This window comes from Prunus dulcis, chromosome 6 (genome assembly GCF_902201215.1).
Source record: "Prunus dulcis chromosome 6, ALMONDv2, whole genome shotgun sequence".
Taxonomy (NCBI): domain Eukaryota; kingdom Viridiplantae; phylum Streptophyta; class Magnoliopsida; order Rosales; family Rosaceae; genus Prunus; species Prunus dulcis.
In genome coordinates this window covers 1260654-1278808 of record NC_047655.1, presented here as the reverse complement: position 1 = coordinate 1278808, position 18155 = coordinate 1260654, and the positions used below count along the sequence as shown (strand labels likewise).

General features: G+C 36.5%; 1 protein-coding gene across 1 annotated transcript; it reads left to right on the top strand.

Annotated features, from left to right (window-relative positions):
- Positions 1-14586: 14586 nt before the first annotated feature.
- LOC117632935 (beta-glucosidase 24-like) lies at positions 14587-17690 on the top strand. Its single transcript, XM_034366576.1, has 13 exons — positions 14587-14751; positions 14904-14973; positions 15133-15191; positions 15304-15379; positions 15663-15740; positions 15838-15925; positions 16016-16271; positions 16440-16555; positions 16641-16858; positions 16948-16979; positions 17101-17203; positions 17285-17393; positions 17522-17690. Exons 1-13 carry the CDS (start codon positions 14587-14589, stop codon positions 17688-17690), a joined length of 1539 nt encoding a protein of 512 aa, XP_034222467.1.
- The last annotated feature ends 465 nt before the right edge of the window (positions 17691-18155 follow it).

The window sequence follows — 18155 nt, the reverse complement described above, 5'->3', positions numbered from 1 at the left end:
ATATGAGTCGCTTACTTTCTGTGGAATGTATTTAAAAGATGTGGAGACGGCTTTCAATCGTCCTCAGCGTAATAACGACGGAGGTATGAGAAAGGAAAAACTTTCTGTTTTTGCCCAAAGCGCACGCCCCTTTGGAGATCCTGGACGAGGAGAGTCGTTTTCTAGAAATGACATGGAGGTAGCGCATTGGTTCGTACTGAACAATTGTGATGAGATAATGGCATACTTAGATGAGCATGAAGAGATGATGAAGCGAGAACATCCATCACATTTAGTTGCCCAGAAACAACGTGAATTGTTTCCACAATGGTTTTTTGGAATCTGTAAGTTATAAGTATTTTGTATTTGACAAATATAAATTTTAGTATTTAATTTTATCAGACTAACATGTGAATGGTTTTCTATTATATTAGGTGAATAAGTTGAAATCATCGAATTCCCCCACTTACAGTGATGAGTTATATAACTTGGCCTTCGGCCCTATTCGCGCTGAATTGTTTTCGGGTTGTTATATTAACGGTGTTAAATTTTTGGGGGCTGCACGAGATGACAAGTTGTGTACGCAAAAAAGCGGTGTCCATGTCCCAGGTGGAGGCGAAAGTACGAACATTGATTTCTATGGCAAACTCACAAATGTCGCTCAATTGCTTTACAAAGATCGATACCAAGTGATCATGTTTAAGTGTCGATGGTTTGATAGCAACCCAAATAGGCCGGGAAGTGTTAAAATCGACCATGGCTTACTATCTGTGAACATTAACAGAACTTGGTATGATGACGACCCATACATTTTGGCAAACATGGCAACACAAATTGTGTATCTAGATGACCCTAAAGCCGGGAGCAGTTGGAAAGTTGTTCAGAAGATGGATCATAGGAACGTGTATGCTATACCAGAATTAGACGGGAACACTGAAAATGACGTCGACAATGTGGCTGACCAACGTTTAGAATCATCAATGGAAAATGATGCGGATACACTTCGAGATACACATGTTATACAAGAACCGTTTCAAATTCAAGGGGTGTCTTCAATCGAAATACCGATTCAGTCAATTACAATTGACCTCGGGGATCTTCCAAGATTCGATGTTGCAGTGGGCCCGAGCAGCGAAGATGATGTAGTTATAGCAGACGAGGAGGAGGAGGATTGGGAGACCGAAAGTGATGATAGCGACGATAACGAAAGTTATTATAGTTCAGATGATGAATAATTCAATTTTTTTTTTTATTATGTTTGTGTACAGACTTTGTGTAATACAAATGTTCGAATATATGTAGTACAAATATCCAAATCTTATATATGTGGACAACAGAAACATTATTCAAATAAATTTAGTTATAAAACATTGGTAAATCAATATATCCAAACCCTTTTAATAACAATTTGTAATTTTTTTTTTTTCACAAAACACATTTACAAAATGAAAATGATACAAAATTTGTTATAAAACATTGATAAATAATTATATCCAAACATTTTTATACAAAGTTTGAAAATTATTGACAATAAACATTTTTCAAAACTGAAAACCCTTGCGCGACGAAGTGCACATCGTCGTGCAATTTTTGCGCGACGAAGAAAACCTCGTCGTGCAAAGTTTGCGCTACCCAAAATACACTAGTCGCATGAAGTTAAATAATTGCGCGACAAAGTGTCTTCCGTCACGCGATGAAAGTTTGCGCGACGATCAACATCTGTTCGTCGCGCAAATATATATTATTTTACAATATATATTATATATACACATATATATATTTGAAATTGACGATCGAGTTAGTTCATTGTATTCATATAGGGTCATGGAGTGTAGGTGTAAAAATTTGTAAAAATTGGAATTAAAATAATCGTTAAATCATGAGTTTTCATTTATAACCGTTCAAAAGTTTTGTCCCGTTACTTAATCTCCGAATGTTTTTTTTTTTTTTCAATTTTTGGGGTCTAAGATCTCGAAGTACAAATAAACAAGTTTGACGGTTCGATTGCTGAAACTACTTTCGTAGAATGCGTTTGCCATAGCAATCATATATTCACCAACAATGAATCGTTTACTTATACTTTCGTTAAATATAACATAACATTTTGTCGTATCACCCTAGTGTAAACATCTGAAATTGATGATCAAATTCACTAATTGTATTCATATAGGGTAAAGAAAAGTAGCAGTAAAAAATCTTACAAATCAGAGCTAAAATAACCGTTAAATCATGACTTTTCATTTACAACCGTCGAAAAGTTTCGTCCTGTTACTTGATCTCTTAATGTTTGTTTTTTTCGATTTTCGGCATATACGATCTCGAAGTATAAAAAAACAAGTTTACCGGTTGGATCATGAAAACTAGTTTCGTGTTTAGGGTTTCTGTGGTTTAGGGTTTAGGCTTTAGGGTTTAGGGTACAGGGTTTGCGCGACGAAAACACGTGTTTGGTCGCACAAAGCCTGCCCAGGACGGGATTGCGCGACGAAAAACATCGGGTTCGTCGCGCCATATCACCAGAACTTTCACCTTCCACTCTTCCTCTCTGGACACTTAGTGAAAATATTTTGGGTGTTTTTGCGCGACGCTGTACATCTTTGTCGCGCAATCTTAGCCAGCCTTTCTCTTGGGACGGTTTTTCCATACATTTGGATTGCGAGTTTTTAAGGATATTGCGCGACGATAACTGTGACTTCGTAGCGCAATATCACCAGAACTTTCACCCCCGCTCTTCCTCCGTCTGGACACTTAGTGAAAATTTGTTTGGTGTTTTTGCGCGACGCTTTACCTTTTCGTCGCGCAATCGCTGCCACTTTCTCTTGGGACGGTTTTTACAAACATTTGGATTGCGAGTTTTTTAGGACATTGCGCGACGATAACTGTTAATTCGTCGCGCCATATCACCAGAACTTTCACCCCCGCTCTTCCTCCCTGGACACTTGGTGAATAATTTTTTTGGGCGGTTTTGCGCGACGTTGTGTCTTTTCGTCGCGCAAGGTTTCAATATCGCCCTCGAAAAACAAAATCCCAAATTTGGGCGGACTGCCAGCATGGCGCGACGAAGTCACTGTCCATGCGTCGCACAAGGTTTCAATATCGCCCGCTAAACCCTAATTCCCAAATTTTGGCGGACTGCCAACATTGCGCGACGACGAAATTAACTTAATTTTCGTCGCGCAATACCATTTAAAATTTCTTGCGCGATGTATTGCTTATCAATGCGTCACGCAAAATTTCAATATCGCCCGCTAAACCCTAATTCCCAAATTTGGGCGGACTGGCAACATTGCGCGACGGAATAAACTTATTTGTCGTCGCGCAATACCCTTTTAAAATTTCTTGCGCGACGTATATATGCTTCGTCGCGCAAAAACGAATAAAAGTGCAGAAACCATGCGATGGCCTCCTTCTTCCCCAGATTTCTGAAATTTTTCCTGCTGCCATCTCTCTCCCCGCCGCCGCCGCTGCCTCCTACCTCGGTGGATTTGGACCGCGCCCGCCACATTGCTGGTGCCCCGGAGCTCCCCCGCCGTCACCGTTGAGCCAGCCGCCTCGATTTCTTCGGTTTTCACCGAATCTGCTCCGCCGTGATTCTCCCTCCTCCGGCAACCAATTCCGACACTTCAGGTATGGTTTCTGTCCTATTTTTTATGCTTTAGCTGATGGTTGGGTAGGATTTGTTAGATTGTTGCTCTAGGCCGCTTAATTTGAAACCCTAAGTTTCGGCCGGATTTTGAATTTAAATTCCGGCCACTTCCGGCCATTTTTCGGGCTATGTCCGAGAACAAAAGTGGCCCCAAATGATGTTTTCAACCTAGGGTAGGAACCTTGGCCCTAAGTTTTAAGAATTTTTCGGCGATTGGTATCGCTTTGGGGCGGCGCGTGGGGTACTGTAGCAGCTTGAATTAGGTCCCAGTGCAATCCTTTTGTTGTCACGAGCACATAGGTGTTTTCGGATTGGAATTTGGTTGCCGTTTGCGTCTCGAACGGATTTTGCCTATTGTGCGATTTCCGGGGTTGTTATGTTCGGACCGTTGGATCGAACTCAAACTCACGTATGGTGTAGGTTGTATTTCTTAGATCGTCTAGGATTCGACGGATCGTGGATCGGAGTCCCGGATACTCCGAACTCGCAAACCCTAGGTCAATAATCTTAATAAAATTGTATGTGTTTTCAAATATTCTTATATTTTATTAATTTGTATGTGTATTAATGAAATTGTGCAGATGTCAGACCTGATTAGACGTCGTAGGGCGGTGACGACCACGCAGAGTTCGGAGCCCCCGACTCAGCCGACATCTGCTGCCACTGCTCCAGCATCTGCTGCCACTGCGCCAGCACTGATGGACCACTTGGCGTTTGGACCTGCGGGGTCCCAGGCGCCTGCCTCATCAGCGTCATCAGTGGCGCAGCCTGTTAGCGCCAGGCGGCATCATCGGCCCGCCAGCACCACCGACACCACATCCACGGATGCGTCGGGGTCACAGCCAGGTATAGCTTTCCTTTTTATCCAGTTAATTTTTATTTTTATTTCTTCTTGTTGTTTTTTAATTTTTGTGTGTGTGTATTTGATTGTTAAATTTGTTTTTTATTTAACATTCATGTCATCTTTCTTTGCAGCCAAGAAGAACACCCGAGGGCCGTGTCGGCAATTGAAGACGACGAAGGTCACCCGGGTGACCAACAGTCGTATCAACATCGGATACGACGAGCGACATCGGGCTGCACCGACGGCGGAGTTGCATAGCTCCTTGGCCCACGACATTGGTCATGTCATTCGGAGCTATTGCCCGATGCAATGGAAGTCTTGGAAGGTGATGCCTGACGAGACCAAGACTGCGGTTCACGGCCAGTTGTCGGTATGTAGGCCTTTTCATTCTTTTTCTTTCAAACGTAGTTTTTATATTATTTAAATGTATGTAATTAATTTATTGCAGACGAACTACAACTTGGAGGACCTTGATGAAGAGTCGTTGGCATACGTCAACAGACTCTTCTCTGAGAGGTACAAGCAATGGAAGAGCGACTTGCACCACCATTTTGAGGCGTTCGATGATCCGCAAGTCGCTCTTCAAGAGGGTTGCCCGAAAGAGCTTGAGGGGCGGGAGGATAGTTGGGCGTGGCTCTGCGCTCATTTTCAGGCGCCCGCTTTTGTGGTAATTTTTTTATATTTTATTTTATTTTATTACAAATGTTTTTTAAAATTTTTTATATTTAATTTCAATTTCAACTAATACGTTTTATTTTTTGCATAATAGAATAAAGCCAAAGTCAATAAGGGCAATAGGAAGAAGAAGACTCTTCTCCATCATTCGGGTTCCAGGCCCTTCTCCTATCGGATGGATGCACGGCGTCAGGTAATAATAGAATAATTTTTATTTAATTTTTTACTTTTTCATTATTCTTAATTTATTTTGTCGTTCTAATATTTGTCTTCTTTTGTTAAATTTAGGGGGGGTCCAAATTCCCAGAGATCGACATCTTTGGCGACGTTTATGTTCGGCCTGGGAATGAGTTGGCCGAGTCCCTTCATGTAAGTATTATTTAATTTTAGTTCTTATGTTACGATTCAACTTTAAAGTTCATTATATGAGTGTTTGAATTTATATTTTATGTTATGCTAAACAGACGACGATGGTGGAGAGGAGCCAGTTGGTTCTTCAGGAGTCCGCCTCCCAACTTCCTCCCGATACTCTGATCGAGTATGTGGATCCTCCACAGGATGCTGGGTTTCAGATCTTGACGGAGACATTGGATCAGACTCTAGGGAGGAGACCGGGGACATATTGTCGAGGGATGGGGAATGCCAGGCGGAGGGAACCCAGACCCCGTTCATCAGCGTAGTGAAACAGTCAGGTCACTGCTTTGACAGCACAGGTGGCCACTCTTCGGCGCCAGATGTCGGTCATTCTGCAGTCCCTCGCACAGTCCGGCATTCCAGTCCCGCATTTTGATGCGCCGACCTCCGAGCCCGTCCATCCCGAGCATCCACACCAGATGCCGGCCCCTGTAGACCCCCAGACCTCTGAACCGCATGTGCCAGACGATAATGTAGATTTTGGAAATTTATTCGATTAGTTTTTTTATTTTCGTAATTATTTTTTAAATCTTTCTCTTGTAGCACACATTTATTTTATAAAATAAATTTTTTGTTATTGGAATTTCATTTTGTTACCCAAAAAAAAAAAAAACCACATTTATTTTTTTATAAAATAAAACAAAAGTAGTATTATAATTATATATTAATTATATATATTTAGTTTTGCGCGACGAATGGTTTTCCGTCGCGCAAATGTATATATTCCGAAAAAATAATGTTTCATTTTTTAATTACGAATAATTATTTTTGCGCGACGAAAGATTTCGTCGCTAAAATAGATTACTGCGACAACAGCATTGCGTCGCGCAAAATGTTTGGGCACGTGCCGCGCGACGAAGTTCACCGTCGCGCAAAAGATTACGCCACAACATAATTTCGTCGCGCAATACGTGTGCCAATTGCGCGACGATGAACTCCTGGTGCCGCAAATGTCTACGGGACGTCTTGCGCGACGACATCTATTCGCCGTGCATTGTTTTGGCGACGAATCAAGTTTCGTCGCGCGTAATTTTGTGCGACGAATGATTGCGTCGTCTCTGAACTTTTTCTGTAACGAAGGATAACCGTCGCACAAAATGCGCGACGAGTGGTATTTTCTGTCGCGCAAAGTCTTTCTTCACGATCTTTGCGCGACAGATTGCGCGCGACGATCTTTCTGTCGCTCTTTTATTTCTGCGACTACATGTTAGTTTGCGCGACGAAATTATGTTCGTCGCGCAAATACTAAATTGTAGTAGTGAAAAGGAGGAAGAAGAAAAGACAAAAAAAGAAGTTTCAGACCAGTGCTCTGGTTTTTGGTGTTCGAGCGGCAGAGAGACGATTTTTCGCCCAAACCCAGGTTCTTGAGTGGAAGTGTAGGCATTCGAGCAGACGTCGCGAATCCATCGCGGATCCTTGGTGTGTTTGACTTGGTTTTCTTATTATTTTGGGGTTTTCGACCCTAATTTAATAGGATTTTAGTTTCCTATTTCTAGTTAACTTGTAGCAAAAGTCATATGCATTATAAATAGGACTTTTAGAGCTAGGTTAAAGAGAGAAATATTAGAGAGGAAAATTCAAGGGAGAATTCTCAAGAGAGGGACACAAGAGAATTCAATGGTGAATTCTAGGGTGTTTTCAAGGGCGTCAAAGGGTTGGAGCAAGGGTGAGAGAAAAGAGAGTTAGGGCTCTTGTGAGAGCTAAGGGAGTTCTTGATTGTAACCAAAGTTGTTCTTACATGCTAGTAAATTTCTCAGGTGGATCACCAAGAGGACATAGGCACGAGACCAAACCTCTATAAATCTTTGTGTTCTTGAGTGTGTTTGCTTTCTCTCTTCGGTGTGTGTTTTATCTCAAATGGTTTGTGTGTGTCTCGTCGCATAGTCCATCAACGACAAGGTCTTGAAGTGTTTTTGCATAACAACAGTAACAATGGTTACTCAGCCGGGGCCTTCACACCGGGACGATGCTCAATTTGGCAGCAGAACCATTGCACCCGCGGCAATTTGGATACTTAACCATATTTGGTGGCACACCACCTCCTACTTGCTCATGCAAATTCTGTAAAATTGTACAAGACTAAATATCAGGTTTTGCTAAATTGTTTCTCTTTTGTTTTGTGCAATATTGGGTATTCATTGAGAATTCTATACGAATCAATAATATTATTTCAATACCGAAATAAAAAAAAGGTTTTACCATGTTTTCATTCTAAATAAACCAAAATTCATGTCCTTGGGCAGACATCTCAAAAAGGGATGATAGGGATAACAATTGAGAAACACTGGTTTGTGCCTCTTTCGGAATCAAAGAAAAAAAAAGCAGCTGCCTTACGGGTTTTAGATTTATGTATGGATGGTAAGTATATTGTCAATTACAATATCAACTTATTTTAATTTTTCTTTGTGAATAATTTATTAACTAAGAATGCTTTGTACTAGTAATAACTTCATACTTATGGAAATTTCCCTTTTTAGGTTTGCGGAGCCACTCGCATCGCAAGTGGTGAATATCCTCTTCGCATGCTAGCCATTCTTGGTAGACAGTTATCGAAATTTACTAGAGCTCAATCGAAGTTGCTAGCTGGGTCCTTGGATTTTCTTGGAATAAATTACTATGCTAGTTACTATGCAAGCGATGCACATAAGAGTAGTTATTCAAGCTATACAACAGACTCTCGCGTTACATTTTCATGTGAGTAGAAACTGAAAACTTAATTCAAGTGATTTTAATTTCTTAGACTAATTAGATTATGACATTTATTTATATTGTCGCAGCTGAGCATAATGGGATCCCCATTGGTCCAAAGACACACATTAAATTACTAATTTAAGCTATTAGTATTTCCACAGCTCAATTATCTTTAAATGGAGTGCAAGGTGCTTTAGACTGGCTAAATATTTATCCCAAAGGAATTGAAGAACTTTTGATCTACACAAGGAACAATTATTGTAATTCCCTAATTTACATTACTGAGAATGGTGATTACTTCTTAACCTTAATTATTAGTGCTTCACATCTATATGGTGCAAAATACACTTCAGCGCTAGAAAAGTTTGCATTTAAAACTACATGGTACGTATTGCATTATAGGCGTGGATGAGTTCAATAATCCCAAAGTATCACTTGCGGAAGTCCCCAATGATACCACTAAAATGGACTACTACAAGCACCACATATATTATATTCAAAGTGCAATAAGGTAAGTGCTTATTGACAAATTAAATAAGTCCATGCTCTAGCCTTATTACTTTTACTTTATTGAATCAACACATTGACATCCTTGTATTTGATTTTTCTGTATACTTGTTTTTTGTGCTTGTAGACGTGGTGACAAGGTGAAGGGATATTTTCCGTGGTCATTTTAGACAATTATAAATAGAGTTCTGGATGCACTGTTTGATTTGGTATCTACTATATGGATTACAAACATAGACTGAAAAGGCACCCAAAACTCTTAGCACACTGGTTCAGACGTTTCCTGAAAAAATAATGAAGAAATTTGATTATAGTGATTTATCGTACTATGTATATATATTTAAGCATATTATATCCCTCTTTCGATATATGTATTCTCTCTAATAATGTGGATGGTATGTATGTACAATAATACTATGTACACCAAATTGATGTATCAAAGTTGAATTATAAATGATTAATAAAATAAAAATAAGGGTTTTTTATATATCAAAATGATATATATAGCGCTATGATAACTGCCTTAGAAAAGGCAGCCATAGAGATAGAGACCTGTCTTTTCATAAGGAACGGGAAATTGAGACAAGAGGATGATAACTGGTTTCTTGAGCATCCAAGCAAACGAATTTTTGGTTGGTAGAGGTTTCGCTGGAGTCACCAGATTGGACGCTTTAGAAAAAAAATTCATCATCCAGATAATCAAGATATGCATTCAATTGCCTAAAATCAAAGCTTCTATCTGCAGATATATGCATGTCAAAACTAAAGCTTTGAATTCACTCCAAACACACTGCCAAATCTTCTAATTTAACATTTAACATTACTCACATGCACAATACTGATAGCAGTTTAGAACAAGCAGAATCAGACAAGAGAGAAAATCTTAATCTGTTCTCGTGTATAGCTTTGCTTACCTTAACAGAAGCTTAACAATCTAACAACCACCAAACTGTTTAGCTCAAGCTAACTAATAGCACGTGACCTCCACATGACCTCTTAACTAATTAATAAACTTTTAGAATGTCAATTGTATATACGTTCCTCATGCCCCTCGTTGTATACTATACATATAAATATATATATATATGGAGCACCCTTGTAGGGCCCATCACATATCGTTTTTCAATGATTCGAACTATCTAATTTTAGATATTCTCTCAAAGATCATCTGCATAAAAAATCACTTGAATTTGAAATCATTTAACTACTCTATTAGATGATTGTTATTTTAGTCTTTTCTTGAAAGCACCGTGTTCGTCTATTTTATTACTTGCAATTAGATGCCTTAATAATTTTCAATTTTTCTATCTTAATGCCAAGATGATAGAATGAATGAAGACTTGAAAAATAGACGGTTTGGATTATTAAAAAAAATATTCTTAGGATACCCTAAAGTGTGTTCCTCAAATAATCCAAACCCTGAAGACTTGAAAAATAGATGCTTTGAGGGATACCATTGTAGGGCCTACTCTTGATTGTATTTTATTAATCCAAACAGTCTATTTTGTAGATATTCATTTAAATATCATATCTATATAAAAAAATCTCTTGAATCCAATATCATTTGACCACTCAATTAAATTATTCAAATTTTAGTACCATGTTTATTGATTTTATAGACACAATTAGATGTCTAAATGGTTTCCAATTTCTCTCTAAGTTTTTGTAAAAATGATCCATGAATGAAGACCTAATAAATAAAAGATTTGGATCATTAAAAAAAAAAAATTCATACGATTATCCTAAAGATCGTCCCTCAAATATATATATAATGCTTAATTAAATTATATACTTGACTTGTTAGCTGCACACGCATTAGGAGATAACAGCAAGAAATTACGTGCAGAAGTAATGATGATTTTTCAGATCGATTGATACTGCTTGTCCAATTGCCACCGTACTGTACATACTTTGGCGTCGAAGTTATACCTACCACAATAAATTAATATATGAATGATAAGCATGCACTAATGACTTTTTGTTTGCGAATCAACTTACAAATCTATTTGCAATCTTTGCTTTGAAAAAGCAAGCAGCTCAAGACTGGTTCAAAGAAAGTGTGTTTCACATACTCTCCGCCCTTTTCCCCCTTGTTAATAACAAAGTTTTTCTCCCTCATTGAACCCATTTTGCTCAGGCGGCTGTTCAACGAAGTAATATCTCAACTTTGTTGATGATCTGCTTGGAATTGTTCGTTCTAAATTGGTCTGTTTAGACCAGTGTGTGTAATCTGTTTCTTGGGGCTTTGTCCCCTACTTAATCCCAAAAAAAAAAAAAAAAAGAAAAAAAAAAAGGGTAATATCTCAACTAATTTAGTAAAAGAAGATTATCTTTAACAATTTTCTTAGATGGCAAAAATTTTAGCTTTAAATTATCATTCTTTTCTTTCTTAAAAGTATATAAAATATATTGCAAAGGTTTATTTCATTGCCAAATTTAAGAAAGGGAATGGTGGTTTCTTGCACACATTGCAAAGGTGCTGTGGATTTTTTAACATAAGATCACTGGTATGTCAAGGCCTTTTTTCATTGGTCTACATCCCATTGGCTATTGCAAAGCTTTCTAATTACTGTGAGGATGTGAAGAAATGTCTTAGAAAGTTAAAAGAACCTTACATGGGATTGTAAGGAGTTGGACTAGTACTCCCCATTTGTATAGACTTATAAGGAGTTGGACTACTCCACTCATTGCTAATTGATTTTGGGTGGACGAAGTCAAACGTGCAGCACGTGATGGCTACTCCCTTTCATTATTAAATTGTTTATTATATATATATTACTCCAGTACCACACTTCAATTACCCCATACGTTGAAGATGAGATCCCCAATTTTTATTTTCTTTCTTACAATTTTATATATGCAGGAAGATGTGGGGATTATGAAGAATATAGGGTTAGATGCATATAGGCTCTCTATCTCATGGCCCAGACTATTACCAAGAAAGATAATCATCCTAAATACTGTACATAACAGTCCTTTTTTGTTCCTTCTTTGTTCTTGCTACAATACACTTACTCTATTTATATTTTTAACTGAAGCAAAAATTTAAAAACCTAAAGCATCAATTTGAATCATATCTGACAGTATATATCCGGTACTTCTGATTTCTTAAACAGTGCGGACAGCTTTCTTGAACATAGGTAACGTGCTATGAGTATATTTCTTGAACCAAAAAACTTTTGAAATCTCAACTCTTTTCGAAACGGGCCAAGTTTACCGGAATATTGGTTAATAGGTGCAGGCCTGTACGTACACACCTTGCTTGCACAAGTTTTTATCATATATACATGTTGTAATTATATATATGTTCCTCGTGCTCCTCATGGAATTTTATATACATACAGGAGATTCTGAAAGAATTCCCAAAATCACATGTCGCAAATCGCCCATTTAATAATAATCAACACCTTCAAATACATAGTTCCCACAAACCAATGCTCAATTAATGCGTATAATATATATGTGTATAGAATTTCGTATCTTGTCAGCATTGAGAGATATAACAGCAAGAAAAAATTTCATAATAATTTACCGGAATAGTTAATCTATAGGTGCAGGCCTGTACGTACACACCTTGCTTGTACAAGTTTTCATCATATATACATGTTGTAATTATATATATGTTCCTCATGCTCCTCATGGAATTTTATATACATACAGGAGATTCTGAAAGAATTCCCAAAATCAGATGCGATACGTAAATCACCCATTTAATAATAATCAACACCTTCAAATACATAATTCCCACAAACCAATGCTTAATTAATGTGTATAATATATGTGTGTAGAATTTTCAGATGCTACGTACTGCTGGAACGTGGAGAATGGATAACAAGCGAGCCTGTAATGTATAATACACTTGAGGCTCGTTTGTTACACAGGACTGTCTTGGCATGGACTATCCTTAGAGACTGTCATGGCTTCACTTGGCTTAGTCTAAATTGGATAACACTTATCCTGCATTTGGTGTATGCTATAGGATTAGGACTAAATTTTTTTATTTTTTAAAGTAAGTATATATATATGTGTGTGTGTGTGTGTGTGTGTGTACACATATATTATACCTATATTACATATGTGTATATATGTGTATATATATGTACATATATATATATATATGTATATTATAATATATATATATATATGATATATTATATAATATATGTATATACATGTCTATATGTATATTATAGTATATGTGTATATATGTATATTATAATATATAAAATGGGTATATAATAATAATAATATACGTGTATATACATATATATTAAATAATATGTGCATGTATACATGTATATATGTATATTATAATACATAATATAAATGGATACATTACAATAATAATATATGTGTATATACATATGTATATTATATAATATATGTAATATGTATAACATATGTGTATATACATGTATATATATGTATATAATAATAATAATAATAACAATATACTTGTATATACATATGTATAGTACAGTTCCAATCTCTTGGACCACAGAAGTCCAAGAGATTTGTGATCACTCACCGTTAGATGTAAATTCAATGGTTTAAAAAAAAATTTTAAAAGGAGTGCAAGAGTGAGTGAACGGTTGAATTTACATCCAACGGTGAGTGACCACAAATTTCTTGAACCCCTGTAGTCCTAGAGATCATGACTGATGTATAGTATATATATTTATATAATATATGTAATATATACATGTATACATATATATACACATATATACGTGTTTATATATGCGTGTATATATATATATATTATAATATAAAATATATGGTATATAATAATAATCATAATATATGTTATTATTATTACAATATAATATATGGATGTTATACATTGGTGAGCATAGGACTAGTTAATCATTCTCTTCCACATGAGTTTCTTAGTTCTCTCCTAAGGATGTGTTTTTGGTGGGCCCGGTATTAGCAATCCCATTTAATACTAGGGTTAGATAGAACAAACATGTGACTAAATTTAGTCCAAGCCATGGTCCAAGCCAATCTTGTGTGACAAACGATCCCTTGGATTATATGTTAGCACTTGTGCAAAGGGTATTCTTCAAGGAAGTTGAGGTTTAACCCTAAAATTAATTGACAGTGAATGAAATAGATGTGTGACATTTCTTCACATTCTCACAATTATATGGCTAATTAACCAGCCAAACCCAGGCTTAAAGGATCCTTACTGCCAGCTGTGATATCAGGAAAATAGTTTTTTATAGTTGGATTGCATAAAATGGTTTAAGATTTGATCACACTTGGTTTTTTTAATTACGAAAATGCTTCATTCCTTCCCCAGTAAGTAGGAACTCCTACATTCTTGCCACTGGCAGTTTGATATGTGTGTAGAAGTTTTTATTTTTGTGTTATTGATGAATTATTTTTACACATGTGTCAAACCGTGATTTGAAAGAAGGAGAAGTATTTTTCAAGAAAGGAGGCAAACAATATCTTTTTTCTATAATAATTTTATATTAAGAACTGGTTCCTTAAAATAGTTTGAAAATAATATTTTTTTTTTTCCAGTTCTTTTCTCGAAAAGAACCCTCTCAAGAACTCTTCTAATTTAAAATTTAAAAGATTTTCCCATGCACAAAAAAAATATATGCTGCATGCAGATGCAGATACATGAGACTAAATAATCATTTACAAGAAGAATTTCGTACGATTTGGCAGAACCTGATCAGCACACCCTTTGAATTCCAATCGTGTTTACAAAAACATTATTATTCTCAGGTGAAGTACGTACACCTTCCTCTATATAAAGGACATGCAAATTGCAAGGAAGAGCCAACTTACCGAGATCATCAAAGGCCTCAAGTTAGCTATGGAAATGCAATTAGAGTCTTTGCTGTTGGGTCTGGTGCTAGTCATTGGCTTTTCATTGCAAAGTAGCGAAGCTGCTACAGATCCACCAGTTGTTTGTGACTTTCTCAACAGGAGCAGTTTCGAAACAGGGTTCGTATTTGGTGCGGCTTCAGCATCTTACCAGGTTAGTCCATTGCGGGGCTAATTAAATTACTCTTTACTTTGTGGTCATATGATTAATTAGGTTTAATTTACTTTCAATGCCAGACCAATAATAAGCATTCATTGTCTACGTACTTTTACATATATTTGTATATGTGTGTGTGTACATTTCAGTATGAAGGTGCTGCCTTTGAAGATGGTAGAGGACCAAGCATATGGGATAACTTCACTCACCAATATCCAGGTCTGCCTCCAAAAAAAAATAATCACTTAGAGTACATACGTATATGCATGTTGTGAACAAGTTGGTATTACATACGTATATGCATAATAGAGTACATGATATGATTTTTCCCATCTTTGTGCTCTAATATATAGTCAAAATTTCTACGGTTAATTGCAGAAAAAATTGCAGATGGGACCAACGGAGATGTTGCTATTAATCAATATCACCGCTATAAGGTTCAAAAATCTCATAATTTGTAAGAAAAACATAGGGGCATCGAAGATGAGCTCCTCAATTTTTTATTTTTTTTTCTTATGATTATATATACTTGTGTCTTACTATATGTAGGAAGATTTGGCAATTGCGAACAACATAGGGTTGGATGCTTATAGGTTCTCTATCTCATGGTCCAGATTGTTACCAAGTAAGTTGATAATCCTCAATATGTACACATGGCAATTCTGTTTTTTTTTTTTTTCTTTTTGTCTTTTTTGTTTGCTAGAAAACACTTTTCTTGTTCTCTATTGTACACTATAACCAAGATTCGTTTGTCATATAAAATAGTTAACTGAAAGAGTTGAACCAAATTATATTAATGGAGTCCAATTTCAAGGCCAAGAATATATAGTTTAACTTTTCTTAATGATAATTTGTACTTTTAGATCGAGTTATTTCCTTATTTGTTGTGTTTTTTTTTAAATTATTAGATGGAACGCTAAGTGGGGGAGTAAACCAGGCTGGAATTGAATATTACAACAAGCTCATCAATGAAACCATACGCCAAGGTAAAGCATACCTCACCTTAAAAGATCAATGATCGATATGTAAAACTCTTAAAACATCATATAATCAATTTAATTTGCTTTTACTGTATATATATAGGTTTAAAGCCATTTGCAACAATCTTCCATTGGGATCTTCCCCAAGCATTAGAAGAAGAATTTGGTGGTTTGTTAAGCCGTCAGATTGTGTAAGTGACATTCTATCATGAGTATAAAATTCATTATTTGATCAAATAAATAGTACCATAACATATATATTTTGAAATGTGTATATACAGCCATTATTTTAGGGACTATGCAGACCTTTGTTTTAGGGAATTTGGTGATAGAGTAAAGTATTGGATTACGTTGAATGAGCCATATACCGTTAGTAACATGGGTTATGCAATCGGGACATTCGCACCGGGACGATGCTCTAATTGGCAACAACTAAACTGCACCGGCGGAAATTCAGCACGTGAACCATATTTGGTAACACACCACCTCCTCCTTTCTCATGCAGCTGCTGTCCAAGTGTACAGGAATAAATATCAGGTAAGATTATTATCTTTAATATTGGGCCCTAATTGAGAGTTCTATATTAGTCGGTCAAATAAAGTAGCAATACAAAATGGAATTAATACTGTTTTTTTTTTTTTCTTCACAAAGATTGTACCATATATTTTTGGCTCTAAATCGACCAACACTATTGCTGTTGTGCAGGCATCTCAAAAAGGCGTGATAGGGATAACACTAGTGTCACATTGGTTTAAGCCGGTTTCTGAGGCACCGCACCATAGAAATGCAGCAACACGGGCTTTGGATTTTATGTTTGGATGGCAAGTATTTATGAATATAAAATTTACTAGCTAGTATAACTTGGATGATGCTCTGTTAATGGTTGGCACTTCCATGTTTTTTTAGGTTCATGGAGCCAATTACAAGTGGCCATTATCCGCACAGCATGAGACATCTTGTTGGAGATCGATTACCACCATTCAAGGAAGAAGAGTCCAAGTTGCTAGCTGGGTCATTTGATTTTCTTGGACTAAATTATTATACTACTTACTATGCAAGCTATGCAGGTCACAACAATTCTGTAAAGCCAAGCTATGTAACAGATCCTCGCGTTAATCAATCACGTGAGTACAAAATGAAAAACTTAATTGCTTGGAGAAATTGTAAGTTTCGTAGAAAATTTAGATTCTGACATTCATATATGGTGTGGCAGCGGAACTTAACGGGGTCCTTATTGGTCCACAGGTACACATCAAATCAAGTGTTAGCTAATTAAGCCATTAGTATAGTATGATTGATTAAATATTGTTTTCCACATGCAAATCTGACTCCTAAAAATCTCATGTATCTTCCAATGCTGTTTTAGGCTGGCTCAAGCTGGTTATATGTCTATCCAAAAGGAATTCACGATCTTTTAGTGTACGTAAAGAAAAAGTATAATGATCCAATCATTTACATTACTGAGAATGGTAATTTTCCAGCCTTATTTAATTGCACCATCAATGTTTCAACATATATTTATAGACTACAGAAAACACATTATATTGTAGGCGTTGATGAGTTGGATGATCCCAATCTATCACTTGTGGAAGCCCTTAATGATACCGATAGAATCGACTACTATCATCGCCACATTTGTTATGTTCAAGCAGCAATAAAGTAAGTGTTGATTAACAAATTATTTAATTAAGACTATGTTTGGGATATTGAATTTGAATCCTTACATTGACATTAACGAATTTGATTCTTTTTTTTTTGTTTTGTTTTGTTTTGTTTTGTATGTGTAGGGATGGTGTCAAAGTAAAGGGATTCTTTGCATGGTCATTGCTAGACAATTTTGAATGGGCTTCTGGATACACTGTTCGATTCGGTCTCAACTATGTAGATTTCAAAGATGGACTAAAAAGGTATGAAAAACGCTCGGCACAGTGGTTCAAAAATTTGCTCAAGAAGTGAAGAAATCAAGCTATAGTTATTGTTGGTCTTGGTTCCATCTTTGTATCTCCTTCAATAATGCGAATGCACCTCCGTACAATAATGTTAGAGGGATGTCAAATTTGAATCCCTTGGTTCCCTCTTTGTATTTCCTTCAATAATGCGAATGCACTCCGAAATATTCAGCAATAAGAAGCACGTGAATTGGTTACTTTTTTCCCAAGGCATCTCTTTTATCTTTTATATTTTGGATTGAACCAAAGTCTCAAAATTTTGAGATGGCCTCTCTCTCTCTCTCTCTCTCTCTCCTTTTTTTAAACATTAATTTGAATCATATCTGACAACATAGCATGGGACTTCTGAATCTTTCGTGAACCAAAACACTTATAAAAATGTCAACTCTTCTTGAAAAGGCCAAGTTTACCGGAATGATTCATTTTTAGGTGCATGGCTCTACGTACAAACCTAGTTTTTTTAAAATAATAT